Source organism: Coffea arabica, chromosome 1c, assembly GCF_036785885.1.
Source record: "Coffea arabica cultivar ET-39 chromosome 1c, Coffea Arabica ET-39 HiFi, whole genome shotgun sequence".
NCBI classification, from domain to species: Eukaryota; Viridiplantae; Streptophyta; class Magnoliopsida; order Gentianales; family Rubiaceae; genus Coffea; species Coffea arabica.
Window position 1 is genome coordinate 40,010,978 of NC_092310.1, and position 15,085 is coordinate 40,026,062.

General features: G+C 36.6%; 1 protein-coding gene across 1 annotated transcript; it reads left to right on the plus strand.

Annotated features, from left to right (window-relative positions):
* Positions 1 to 1,435: 1,435 nt before the first annotated feature.
* LOC113739495 (protein RETICULATA-RELATED 4, chloroplastic-like) lies at positions 1,436 to 8,350 on the plus strand. The gene is made up of 8 exons (XM_027266720.2): positions 1,436 to 2,222; positions 3,945 to 4,013; positions 4,592 to 4,723; positions 4,816 to 4,869; positions 4,957 to 5,001; positions 6,429 to 6,562; positions 7,704 to 7,829; positions 7,921 to 8,350. Exons 1-8 carry the CDS (start codon positions 1,614 to 1,616, stop codon positions 7,976 to 7,978), a joined length of 1,227 nt encoding a protein of 408 aa, XP_027122521.2. The 5' UTR covers positions 1,436 to 1,613; the 3' UTR covers positions 7,979 to 8,350.
* Positions 8,351 to 15,085: the final 6,735 nt, after the last annotated feature.

Consider the following 15,085-nt stretch of genomic DNA (forward strand, 5'->3'; position numbering starts at 1 on the left):
TACCATACCATAACCATTTCTTTTTATGTGATGAATATGACACTATTTTACTTGCAGGAGCAGATTTCATTGTCAACTAAAGAGAAATGAGTATGCTTGTAGTGATGATAAAGAAATACATAATGCAATTGATAACTACGAAGCATGGAAGAGGAAGGATTAGTGGGGAAATTGTTGGGTTGATTATTATCCTGAAAACTTGTGTAGGATGTTAATAAATGCATTTGATTCTCTTTACGATGTTAATATATATTTTTGTGGAGGTTGGGGTGGTATTGTTCTATTGGTGGTGGTAGTTTACATTAGTATTTGTTTTATGACAGTGCTAGGTATTGAATTGAAGTTTAGAATATGAGTTTGGTTGTTGGTTGTCAAGGGAGAATTGATTTTTCAAAACCATTTAAGCTGGGATGATATTACAAGACAAATGTTGAAATTTTTGGAGTTGCTGAAATTCTTGAACTGTTCAAACTATTTGCTTAGTAGGTTTGTTGCATGTTTAGAAATAATTAGATTTAGCATTGGAGTTTGAAGTGTTTGCTTGGTGGTGGTGTTGTTGCACATTTGGAAGCAAGTATTGAGAAAAATAGTTTTATTTTGTTTTTTATAGAATAAGGGTAATTTAGGATATTTGAGGAAAAATCTAACCTAATGGATCTATGTTGTTACCTAAATAGTAAAAGTAAGGAAACTAGGTGTAATTTCTAAAACTTGAGGGGAGCTCTTTGTAATCGTTAGATACTTTAGGGGAGGTTTGTGAAATTATTCCTTTAATAAACTGTTCATTTATCACTTAAGAGTTAATTAATCTATCTAACGAGTGCCCTAGATATATTTCAAATGTTATATTTTTAAAAATATAAGATTAATTAGGGAAAATAAATAAATACAAGGGAGTGTAGACAAAATTAAATAAAAATATATATAAATATAATAGAGCATAACAATTACTAATATGTGTGTATATATATATATATATATATATATATGATAAGTTAGATGAATACTAAATGTATCAACGAATGTGTTAAGATCACCAGTTAAAAAATCCAGAGTTAATATAGTATACACACAGTACTGTTTAATAACTTCGTAACTTAATAGATTTCAATTTTGTCATTGAATGCGCACTCTTAAACTTCGTCACCGAACACTCGTAAGACGGAAGCCTTGGACTTTTTCACCGTCACCGAGCACCTTGAGCAGCTGTTAGACAGACGATCACTAAGCACTATTGCAGCATACGTGACGAGTGTATGCTCACGCCCCGTTTCGTTACGTGGGTTTCCACTCCCCAACACTTTTAACCTACGGCAAAACCAACACCCCCACGCATCCTCCCCATCTTCCCCCTCCCCCCCCCCCCTCCCCCACCCCCAACACAAACAAAAAAAAAGACCCCTTAAAGCATTACGCAGTTCGTTAAAAAGCAGCCACCAGCAAAAGTCTTCCGCCCTTTCTCACCCCTTCACCTCACACTTCTCCTCCCCCATTCCCCTTCTTCTCGCCCCTTTTTCTCCTCCCTCAAAGTTCACGCCTTCCATACACAAGAAAATTGCATCAGGGATTAAGTGAGAGAGAAAGAAAGAAAGAAAGCGCGATCTACAACAACAATGTCGATCGCCGCCGCCAACGTCATTCCACCATCTTCTTCTTTCTCTCTCACTTATTCGCTGCATTCACCCTCGCGCCGCCTCTCCACCTCTGCCTTATTTGTCCACTGCCACCACCAACACCGACTTACCACCAGCATCACCTCCTCGGGCGCTGCAGCCCCCCGCCGCGGGGGCCATTTTTTGCTCACGTGTTCTACCCCAAACTATAACACCACCCACAGCGTCGATTCGGCGCCGGAAATCTTAGATCACAGCTACGGTAATAACGACAACAATAACAATAATAGCTCCGGCGGCGGAGGCGGCGGAGGAGATCACAGTAACGGCGGCGGCGGTGGTGGGGAGAATAGTAATAATAATAAAAAGGAGGCCATGATGGTGCTGGTGGAGGCGGGGAGGTCGATAGAGAGCTTGCCGAAGGATTTGAAGGCGGCCATTGAAGACGGGAGGATACCTGGATCCATCATTTTGAAATATTTTGAGCTGGAAAAAGTTCCTCTCTTCGCTTGGTTGATGAAATTCGGAGGATTTAAGGAGCGGCTCCTGGCGGATGATCTCTTCTTAGCTAAGGTTATCATGGAATGCGGCGTTGGCATGTTCACTAAGGTATAATAATTCAGTATTTTCTGTTCTTGGTTTTTTTCTTTAATTAATTTTATTTCGAGTCGATATATGAGGTTTTAAAAGTGGTACTTGGTGCTTTGTATGCTGTACTTTTTGATGGATAGATGATTGTTTGTCTGTTAATTATGCGAAGGTGTGTATTTCGTGCATTGCTTGTTGTACCGCGTTTTAGCCGGACAACAGCTGATGCCTTGTTGGTTTTTTTTTTTTTTTTTTTGCACGATGAATATTTAATAAGATTCCCAAGATGGAAACTTTTTTGTCGTTATGATTTTTTTTTCTTTTGCCCTGCTTAGGTTTTGAACTTTTTGAGTTTGAATTGAAAAATGTCTGCTTTGATGTCTTAGCCAAGTATGAATCTTTTTCTTTTTCTTTTTCTGGGTCTTTTGCTGAATGTAATTTTAATGATGTGCATGTTGGGGGGTAAGTCAACTTTTTAGTATCCTATGCTGAAAGGTGAAGAGCTTCTTCTTGCTTTGATGATAAAAACTGTGAGTTTTTAAGGGTTGCTAATCTCCACTACCAGCTTATAACATTTGGGGTTCTTATTGTTTACATGTTACACAGTTACAAGATTTATAATTTACCTTTGGTTCTACGCTGTCCAAGGGCTCGTTTTGAGATTGGACATAAATGAAGGGGGAAAAAGGGAATGGAAATGCTTGGGTGTTTATCCTCTTTGATGGTCTAATTTTTCATTAAGAAATGGTGTAGTTAATGGAAAATAATACATGTGAGCGGTTTGCATTCAAAGTAATCTAGAATGTCATTTTAATTGAAACAACTAAATAGACAGACCCTTGAGGAGTCTATCCTTAAGCAATGTAGTATAAACCATTCCTTTTATGAACACAAGGACATGTTTGTACAATCAGGTTCGAAATGTTGAATGGCAATTCAGAATGATTGGCGATATCGTTGTTCATAGATACTTTGAAAAGAAACCATTCCTTTTATGAACACAAGGACATGTTTGTACAATCAGGTTCGAAATGTTGAATGGTAATTCAGAATGAATGGCGATATCGTTGTTCAGAGATACTTTGAAAAGTGTGCCACATGCCATGGGATTATGAGAAAGAGCAAGTCCTGCATTAGAATTGTGTAATAATGTTATCAGGACCTAAAGATTTTGGATAAAATGATGCTTATGAATATTGAAATTGAATATTTTATTATATGTGAAGCAAAGGGGGTTGTTATGTGAGATAGTATCATTTTTACAGCTTTATCTTTAGACTTGGATTTTAGTAGTAGAATTGTTCATTATCATCTAACAAGTCCTTTTGTTTCGATAACGTACATATGTTAAGAAGAACTTATTACAAGTAAAAAACTGTATTTGGAATGTAAGTAATTAATGCAAGTAAACTCTAGCAGGAATTAAGTTTCAATAATGTGAGATGCATTGCACATCTTTCATCTTTAGACTTCAGGATTTGATAGTGAAGCTTTTCATTATCATCTGAAAGTTCCTTTGTTACGTTGGGGACATCTTAGTCTCTTACATATGCTAAGAAGAAGGTGTAGTTAATGATTATGCCAGAACCCGCCCACATCTTCTAAAGCTCAAAGAAGCAAGAGATGTAACATTAGGTTCTATTGCCTGTCAAATAAACTGATGTTTCCCCTTCCACTCCTATTATGGTTCCAGAATGTTGTTATTATTGACGTAGCCTTCCCAAACATGATTTTTTTCTCCAGACTGCTGCTGAATATGAGCGACGCAGGGAGAACTTCTTTAAGGAGCTGGAAATTGTCTTTGCAGATGTGGTATGTAACTGTTCTCTGATTATCTTCAACTGCATTTTCTGCAACCTTGTCCTTTTGCTTTGAGAGTGACTAGTTTGCTGGTTTACGTATGGATTTCAACTTCATGTTCCCGGGTTGCAGAAAACAATCCGAAGTGAGGCAATCTTTCCACATTTGACTTTACTATATGCTGTTTTTTTAAATCTTCTGACTTTGAGTCAGCTGTAGCTTGAAGAGTTTTCTGATTCAAACTTCGGAACTAAGAGTTAAGTTATTTCTCAAAACAATTGGCCTTATCAGTTGATCCCTGCTTAGATCAGATTTATAAGCTTGTCACCATAAGCAACATTGTAATTCTTGGTTGTAATGGAGAAACACAATTATCCAAGTTAACAAATAATGATATCTGGTACTACACATTCTTGGTTTCATCTGAGATGTTGATGCAATCCAGATTGATGAACTGATCCTTCAGAAAATTTTGGTTAACTTTTCTACACTTTGTAGTACTGTGGTTGCAGTACTAAGTATTTGCTGCCTTCTTGTAATACATGTACAAATGTGATCTTGAAACATTTTAAAATTTGTATTTCTCCTAGGTGATGGCAGTAATTGCAGATTTCATGCTCGTCTACCTTCCTGCTCCGACTGTTTCTCTTCGAGCACCAATTAGTGCTAATGCAGGCCGTATAGCTAAATTCTTTTATGGCTGCCCAGATAATGCATTTCAGGTCAAAATTAACTAGTTTCACACTTTAAAATAAACTTCAGCTGTAAAATAGATAAACAGGTGGTGGTATCAGTTGTTCAACATTGTGTGCAGATAGCTCTGGGTGGAACATCATTTTCCTTGCTACAGAGATTTGGTGCAATAGTGGTATGAGACATTTCTGCATCCTTGAGCTATATCTATCATAATAAAAGCTTCACATTTGGCCTAATGCTGCGCAAATCTCTTTTTCAGCGCAACGGGGCAAAACTATTTGCAGTTGGCACCACATCATCTCTGGTATTATTCTGTTCTGCTCCTTTCAATTAGTGGTTTTTCTTTAACTTGCTTTTTGTCCTTTACCAAAAAGTTCCACATTACAATTTATTGGCATTGATCATAGTACTGTATGGTGGGAGATTTAGTCAGATGATTGTCCTTGGAGTTACATATGTTTCTTTTTTGTTCTATTCAGCATGCAACTGCTTTGATGTTTAACAACTCAACCTAGTTGGATGTTCTTCATCTTGATAGCTATGCAATTTTTGAATTTCTACTAGATATTATGGTTAGGCATGGAAAACTTGCCAAGTTCATAAAGTGTATACTCCATGAGATTACTATTATGATGATCTAGCAACTCACTCTTTACCTCTGGGACTTGAAGCAGTGTCTTTCTTGAAGTGTAGTTGAATTGCTAAGGTTAATAATATGCGAAACAACCCAGGCGCTGATGAATCCTAGAAATGTATTATATCTCCAATAAGGACCAGTCCTGATAACGGCCTTTTGCCTCATCTTATTGATGTAGTAGATTACATGCAAAGGACTTAAAAACGAACTCATCGCTGAGAGATGTGTATCTTCAATTTTGGGCTTCTTCATTCAGCAAGTTGTGTTTGTTCCAGAACAGCATATCATACTTAAGAGACATTAAGAGACATTTGAGTGATGTAAATTCTGATTGAATGAGAAATTAAGAGACATTAGATCAAATCTTTGTGCAAAATTAAACAAAAATGGCCAACTTTTTGATTCTGTTGGTTATATCTTTCCAATACATGCATTCAGGTACAAGCTTGCTAGAAATCTTGTAATGACATGCTCCCTCATTTTCTGACCTCAGTATCATTCTGTATGGTAGCTGCTTAAGTGCCTTTGTGGTGGAGGGGGGGGGATTAAAAGATGTCTTAGGGTTGCTAAAATTTTTGCAGGTCTAGAGTTGCACTTTGGTGAATGCTTGGAAGACTAAATTGACAGTCAAGTTCCATATTTTTTAGTTACCCTTCCCTATTTCATCATGTTCTTTACCCTGGACTACTCAGCATTGCGATACATATCTTTTTTTTTTTTTTTTTTTTTTGGGGGGGGGGGGTGGTGGGGAGGAGGAGGTTTGTACTTCTATCTTTCTATCTTTGTTTGACGTGCTTGATTGAATTATGCCAGTCTCACATTTAGCTTATAAGTGAACTTGATATTCAACTTGTAATTGTCTGGTTGCTTATCAAAAAGTTTCTACCAATGATGAATGAGGATCATCTGTACTATTTCTTCTCTCTCTCTCTCTCTATATATATATATATATATGGATGTATGTATGTATTTATGTATGTAACTATTCTGTATCTAGTTTACTGATTATCTTTTAGCTGGACCAATTAGATATTGGGGCAATTATGTTCTGAATTTTAGATTCCAGGGCAAATAACGTGCTTCATGCTCTTCAGGTTGGTACAGTTATTACCAATGCCTTGATAAATGCAAAGAAGGCTGTATCCTCTGTGGATGAGACTGAGAATGTACCAGTATTATCTACCAGTGTGGGCTATGGTGTCTATATGTCAGTTTCTAGCAATCTTCGGTATGTAAATTATGTTCCATTAACAAGCTGTTTCCCGTTTTTTAGTTTGGTTCTATCTTGCAGGCAGAAGCACAAAAGGCAAATTGTTCATTTTACTCATTAGTAAAGCTTTGGCTTTTAGGATACAAAACGTGGATTAGGTTACAAAACCCTGAAGTTTTATTGGAAAAAATTGATAGGCAGCAATTTGAGTAAATCACATACCAGCAATAATCAATCATGGGAGTAGTATCTTGTTGCAGGAAACTCTTTGCATCCAAGAAATTAAACAATAAAGTGAACTGAATTGTACCATAATCCTTACTGACTGGAAAAGAAATCCTACAATAACTGATGGACAGTACTCTAGAGTTCTGAAGATGAACTCGTGAAAACTTAGCCTAAAGAACAATAAACTAAGGCGCTCTAAACAAGAAAGTAAGCCTTGGAAACTAATTTTTCCTTCCACTGTACTTTGTGATTGTATCGTGCGTCATATTTGAAGAGAGAGCCTAAGGCCTTTTGAAATGAGGCATGGTGGTTCAGTGGCTTTTTCAAAATAGCGCAGGTCAACGTAATGTGTCGGTCATGTACATATGCTTGTATGGTTGTATACATGATGTCACAGATTTGCTGCCGGTACTTGAAAATCCATTGTGGGAGCTTACTCCTTTGCATTCTCTAATCTTGAATTTTTCATAGGATTTATGTACCTTCTAATGTTAGTGGCTTTTAATTCCTTGCACATCCCTGTTGCATTTCTAATCTAGTTCATGGTTTTACATTTTTAACACATTGTGGAATCTGCATATGTTGGTTCACAAAGTTGGAAAAGTAAACTTCATTTTGGAGGCACCTTTTGGCACATAGCATTGACTTAGAACTTAATGGATAGGAAATGTTGACTTTGATCAGCATGTTTCCTTTGAGGCACCTGTCTTTGTCTTTCCTTTGGGGAGTTCAGCAATGTAATTTTAGTGGTCTTGGATGGAAGTGCAAGAAACAAATTTGTATTGATCACCTCAAAGGAATATGTTAAAAGAAAATATAGACTACAAGATTTTCAATGATTGCATCTCCTATGTTAGTGCCTTTCAGAATTAGCAAATAGAAGATGCAATTTTGCCCTGTATGACTAAGAACTTTTGTCCTCTTTCAACAGATATCAAATATTGGCTGGTGTCATTGAACAACGAATTTTAGAGCCCTTACTGCACCAGCACAAGTTATTTCTGAGTGCAATCTGCTTCGCCGTCCGGACAGGGAACACCTTTTTGGGTTCACTACTGTAAGATTAATCACCTTTTTCCTCATGTTCCGGGTTTTTGCTTTGTCAATTGTTAGTTTGATCTCCTTAAACCCATAAATTGTTTTTATAGGTGGGTTGATTATGCCCGTTGGATAGGAGTTCAGAAGGCTCAAGAGTTAGAAGAATAAGTCTTTCGTTCGTCTTTGATATGGAGCAAGATGATTGTCTGGTGCCTTCCATTTTCCTTTGTTTTCCCCTGCTATTTGGGAAGTGATTCTTGAGGTGATCAATTTTGCTGACACTGCAAAGAAGTAGGCTGGTAGATATATATAATTAAATTGAAAAGGGGTTTCAATTTTAGCATAATTAGTTTGATCGACTGTTCACTCATTTATGTCCAGTTAGTTTCTCTACTCATTTTATCTTTTTGTTTTCATGTTGGATACAATGTTTACTCTATTAGGTTGCGTGGTTTTCATATTAATGTAGTATATCGTCACACACTTACATTGGACTGGTATGCTGAAACTAAAGAAGGAAAAGGTAGTTGCATTCCGAAATTGAGGTGGATTATTCAAGTTTTCCTTCTTGATTTTATTGTTCTCTCTGTCTGTCTGTCTCTCTCTCTCTCTCTCTCTCTCGTTAAACGTAGTCTGGCTTTTTTTTTCTGTCCCCTATTGAGAAGAAGGCTGGCAAGCAAAATCGTACTTTAAGGGGCATATGACTAATACATGATATACGACGATGAATACAAATCGAAAGATGGCTATCTCTTGATTTTTAGGAATTTTCATGTTTGTATTTATTGTTTAAGCATATTATGTTTTTAAAGTCGTTCAGTACAGGTGAACTTCAAATGTAAATGGAGGGTATATTTGCATCGTAACTGTTGCAGCATTTATGCTAATTGCACACCAGAGTATGCTGGCATACCCTTTGAATCAACAACCCTATATGGTGCTTCTGCTTAAACCACAATTCTCTTGTTGGGGTCCCTTTGCGTGTAACTAGTTGTGTGAATAGATTGCTTTACTAGTCAGATTTGCTCTTTGCTGACCCCAATTTCCTTATATGGTTTTACTGATTCAATGAAATTGCTAATCGTTACTGACACTCTTCAAATAAGTTATCCGTGAGAGTGCTTGGTTACTTGGTTTTAAGAAGACTGGATATAGAGTGGTAGCTTAGCACCTAAAAATAATTTTGCATTTGGAAAAAAAAAAGAGAAGAAACTCGATTGAACAAGGTTGGATATGTAGGGTTAACTTAAAAATTTTGAAAATAAAAACGTAAGAATAATTAGACATGATATGTTCTTGACCCCAAATTGGTTGTACGGTCGTATCAATTCAACAAAATTGCTAATCGTTATTAGCCCTCTTCAACTAAGAAATTGGTGGGAGTACTTGGTTAGCTGGTTAATCGGTTTAAGAAAATTGGATTTAGAGGGGTAACTCGACACCTAGCAATAATTGTGCTTCAAAGAAAAAAAAAAAGTTCGGTTGAGCAAGGTTGAATATGTAGAGCTAACCTACAAACTAAAAATTTTGAAAATAAAAATGTAAGAATAGTTAGACATGATATGTTCTCGTCTCAGAAACATTAACTTACAGATACAAAATTGGAGTATAAAATATATGCCCAGCTTAAAGGAGAAATAGTGTCTAGTGCTCGCAGAACAAATCTCCTTCCACCGTCAATCTATTTGTACTTAAGAATTTACTAAACAAGTAAACCTAATTTTTTTTCCCATTTATGATAAATTTCTTTTTTTTTTCTCTTGGGTTCAAACCACTACCAAGTAAATCATGAAAATGGATATTCCAGATAATAGAAGCAGCTATTGTTTTCGCTTTATCCAATATTGAAATCATCTAGAGTTATTCTCCAAAATGAATGGTAGAGCAATCTTCAATAAAAAAAAAAATACTATTAAGAAATACAGAAAAAAAAAGAGATTTAGTAATGTTAATGAAAAAATCAAGCAACACGTTAGGGAAAGTTTAAAAAACAATACAAGGGATTACTAGATTTTAAGCGGCCCTAAGTTCGACTACAACGGGGCTTTTCACCAAATCTTCCACTTAGCTTATAAACATTAAATAGCAATCTAGCAAGTCCTTTCAAGATAATATTATTCAACTTATATCATAAATACAATTTTCAACCACCTTTTTATTTTACATATATCACTTTACAAAAAGTATCAGTGTCATTCCAAATAATTTTCTATCCAAATATCTCTTGGATTGCTCTTGCCTAATTTGATTCATTAGTTAGCTGACAGCTTAGGAGTTTACACTCCCAAATCAGCCATGAGATTACTTGTCCCCAAGAATCATGCTGTATCTTGGCATCAATTAGTTTGGCTCAAATACTCCATTCCTATATATTCTTTTGTTTTATGGATATGGATGTTGTGTTTGAATCGACTGAATACTAAGGATCGCTTGGTGCGGTGGAGAGTAATTTCTAATCTACGATGTCCATTGTGTACAGGTGCTTATGAATCTGGGGAGCACTTGTTCTCCCAATGTAATTATGTTGCTTATGTTCGGTCCAGAATTTAGGAATCACTACTGCTGTATAGGGGAGGACTTCCGTGGTCAAGGGAGTTGCAATGGATGGAACATCACCTTAAGAACAATTTTTTCTCTAATCAGTTTCGTAAGTTAGCTCTTGGAGCATCTTTTATAGAACAACAATTTCCGCCTACACTACCGACAGGAAGGAAGGGCAAAGAAAGAGACTCAAAAGATAGATTAGTGACCGGGTGAAAGTTTGAAAGGCTTACCTTGAATTGGTCAAAATATGCAGAATTTCTTACCATTCGTGGAGAATTAGATCCAGTAACTGGGGTCTGTAGCTAACCAATATTGCACACCACCATTTAGCTATTGCAATTCTTTTCCTGATAGCAGGTCACACGTATAGGACCAACTGGGGTATTGGTCATGGTTTGAAAGATATTTTAGAAGCTCACAAAGGTCCATTTACAGGCTGGGGCCATAAAGGACTATATGAGATACTAACAACGTCATGGCATGCTCAATTATCTCTTAATCTAGCCATGTTAGGCTCTTTAACCATTGTTGTAGCTCACCACATGTATTCCACGCCCCCTTATCCATATCTAGCTACTGACTATGGTACACAATTGTTGTTGTTCACACAGCACATGTGGATTGGTGGATTTCTCATAGTTGGTGCTGCTGCACACGCAGCCATTTTATGGTAAGAGACTATGATCCAACTACTCGATACAATGATCTATTAGATTGTGTCCTTAGACATCGTGATGCAATTATATCACATCTCAACTGGGCATGTATATTTCTAGGCTTTCACAGTTTTGGTTTGTATATTCATAATGATACCATGAGCGCTTTAGGGCGTCCTCAAGATATGTTTTCAGATACCGCTATCCAATTACAACCCGCTTTTGCTCAATGGATACAAAACACCCACGCTTTAGCACCCGGTACAATGGCTCCTGGTGCAACAGCAAGCACCAATTTAACTTGGGGAGGTGGTGATTTGGTAGCAGTGGGTGGCAAAGTGGCTTTGTTGCCTATTCCATTAGGAACCGCAGATTTTTTGGTACATCACATTCATGCATTTATGATTCATGTGACAGTATTGATACTCCTGAAAGGTATTCTATTTGCTCGTAGCTCCCGCTTGATATCGGGTAAAGCAAATCTTGGTTTTCGTTTTCCTTGTGATGGGCCCGAAAGGGGGGTACATGTCAAGTATCGGCTTGGGATCATGTCTTCTTAGGACTATTCTGGACATACAATGCAATTTCGGTAGTAATATTCCATTTCAGTTGGAAAATGCAATTAGACGTTTGGGGCAGTGTAAGCGATCAAGGGGTAGTAACTCATATTACGGGAGGAAACTTTCCGCAGAGTTCTATTACTATTAACAGATGGCTCCGTGATTTCTTATGGGCGCAGGCATCCCAGGTAATTCAGTCTTATGGTTCGTCATTATCTGCATATGGCCTTTTTTTCCTAGGTGCTCATTTTGTATGGACTTTTAGTTTAATGTTTGGGATAATTTCACAAACCTCCCCTGAGGTTTCTGACACTTGCACTGAGACCCCTTTAGGTTTTAAAAATTACACCTAGCTCCCCTGACAGATTATTGGGGCCCAAATCTGACATGCAGAGCACTGAAATGACCTATTAGTCCTCAGAGGATACATTTGCACTGACGTTAACTACTTACACAAATGCATTTTGAGGTTTCTAATTATGTTTAACCAGAATAACAGAAATTTAATGTGTAATGAAGGTGATTAAAAAATGATTACTCCTAGGCGCCAATAGAAGATGTAATTTGGCGCCAATTTCTGATGATGAGTGATGTGACGAGGCTGATTGAACATGTCTTATATAACATGTCTTATAATTTGGCGCCAATTTGGCAGATAACATGTCTTATATCTAAATGCTAAGAAACGGGACAATGAAGAAGGCAATGGAACTGGTGTGAAGCTGTCTTCATCTGGTGGAAGTTAAGCTTCTTAGAAGCAGAAATTGAGGTACGAATTTTCATTTTCAGATATGCAGTACTATAATCTCTTCCGTTGTAATGAATCAGTTTGTTAAAAAAATGCATGTTATCTGTTAAGGTACTAATCTTGATCAGTAGATGTGTCAAGAAACTAAAGATGTTTGTTGCTTCATGCAGTACTGTAACTAAAGATGTTTCTTGAAATTTCATGCACGATGGATGCATGGAAGATGTTTTCTGGAAATTTCATTAATTTCTATTAAAAATATGCATGAATGTATTATCAAATATTGACTGTTTTGCTTGATCAGTAGTTTCTGTAATGCTGAAGTACGTTGATATGTAGTGAGATGTATGCTGATGTGTTTCTGGAAATTATATGTGTTTCCAGGGACGGAGCCAGAAATTTATTTTTGGGGGGGCTGAAGTGTATTAAAAAATTTTTTTTGTCACGAAATAAATATATTTAATAAGTAAAATTTAGAATCAATAATTATAAAAATAATAAAAACATATAATTATACATACCCAAAAATTTGTTATTGATTAACACTTGAAGTATTGGTAGTTGTTGCACTCGAATAACGAAGAGAAGGCAATTGCATTCTGCGAGTCTTCATCCGTTGAAAACGCTGCAATATTTGCTCATTTTCAATTGTTGCAAAAATATCCTTCTCGATGTATACAACCAGACAGTCATTCATCCACTCGTCTCCCATTTTGTTGCGCAAATCAGTCTTGACAATATTCATTGCAGAAAATACTCTTTCAACAGAAGCAGTTGGAAAAATTCTGTCGTAGGGATGGCAATTATAGGGCAGGAGATCCCTCTCCCGTCCCGTGCTTTTAAAATTCTTTTTATTTATAATAGCAACGAATTGGGAAAATTCTGCCATTTGATGGCAATGGGGTGTGGGATCCCTCTTCGATCCGATGTTCTAAAATCTCCCTGGCCCAGTTCCCCGCTTTTTCTATCCATATACCCTGCCTATACACCTACGGGTGCCCTCACTATTGTGTAATTATACTTTTTATGTATATAAAACATTAATAACAACATTATAAATTATTTTTTAAAATTCTTAACTGAATATTCAATGTAAAATCAAGGTTAAAAATCACTTTGATCTTTTTTTAATTCATTTCTCTACTTTTAATAGGAAATCTAAACTTACAATCATTATGTTTAAACAATGTAAAAAAATTGAAGTAAACTAAAAAATAATTAAATAATAATGTGTTTATGTATAAATGTATATATATGTATAAAACAATATATAGATCATTGTATTTTTGTTCAATTTTTATATTGATAACCTGCTCCGTTGAAATGAGGGGAGAAAAATCTATCCGGCCCTGCATTCCTAATCTACCGCTAGTTATGCACTTGACATCAAAAGTAGAAAGAAACTAACGACCAATAGAGCAAAGGAATTGATTCATACAGAGACATGTCCAAGTCATTATGTTTGTCCGGCATTATCATTATCTCCTTTCACCGTGGGGGGGCTGGGCTGGCCGCCGGAATCCCCTATATATAGGGGGTTTTCCGGCGGCTTGGGGGGGGCTTAAGCCCCCACCAGCCCCCCCTTAAATCCGTGGCTGTGTGTTTCTATAAGAATGTAAAGGCAGGAAGCATGCACTTTTATTTAATCACTACTTTGCATCCAAATCTGAAAATGTAGGATGGGGACTATTGCTGCTGCATATGACATTGTTGTTCACTGTAATGCAAACAAAATCAGGATTCCAAATGTTGATCCAAGTACCTACTCATACATTAACTTGTTGTTTGACGTAACTGAAAAGGCACTGAGCAAGATAAGTGGGAATGTTAACATGATTATGCAGATGAGATGTGAAATTCCTGGAAAAAATTGCACGATGGATGTTAATGATGATTATTCTGTTTGTGAGATGTTCAAAATACATCAATCTAAGCCAGTGATTAACTTGCATGTCTCTGATATGGAAATTATCCCTGCTGATGAAAAGAATAACTTAGTAAATCCGACTACTGTGAACATGCAAGATACTCTGGTTATTAGTAAACAGAATAAGAAGACAGTAGCTATAGATGTTGATATCTCAGATGATCAGTATGGAGATTCTAGCTCTGATTCTTCATGGAGACACAATCCGTATAGTGACAATGAGGATGAATTAGTTCTGGATAGGGTCTCAAATGATGATAGTGAAGAAAGTGATACTAATTTTTCTAATTTTGAAGACAATGAAATGGAAATTGTGGTGCCTGATTCTGAAAGTGAGGAAGGGGATAATTCTAGAAGACAGTTAATAAGATCAAAGATGTGGATTTACAATCCTAAAGATGACATAGAATTTGAGAAGGGTCAATTATTCACCAATGTGGATGCATTTAGAGTTGTCTTAAAAGATTATGTTATTCAAAAAGGTTTTCCACTTCTGAGATTGAAAAATGAGAGATCGAGAGTGACTGCTATATGCAATGCTGAGGGATGCCAGTGGAGAATACATGCATCACCAGTGGCTGATAATATAACTTTTCAGATTAAAAGTTACCAACCACAGCACACTTGTGTGATGGATAAACACTGTGCTGAAGCCACTTCTGATTGGATGGCCAAGAAGCTGGTTGGTGTCATGAGAGATCATCCTAATATGACCAGCAAAGGTGTAGAGGTAGAGTTGAGAAAATATGGTGTGAAGCCAAGTAAAATGCAGATTTTTAGAGCTAAGAACAAAGCACTTAATGAAATAGAAGGCACACATGCTGAATCTTATTCTAAACT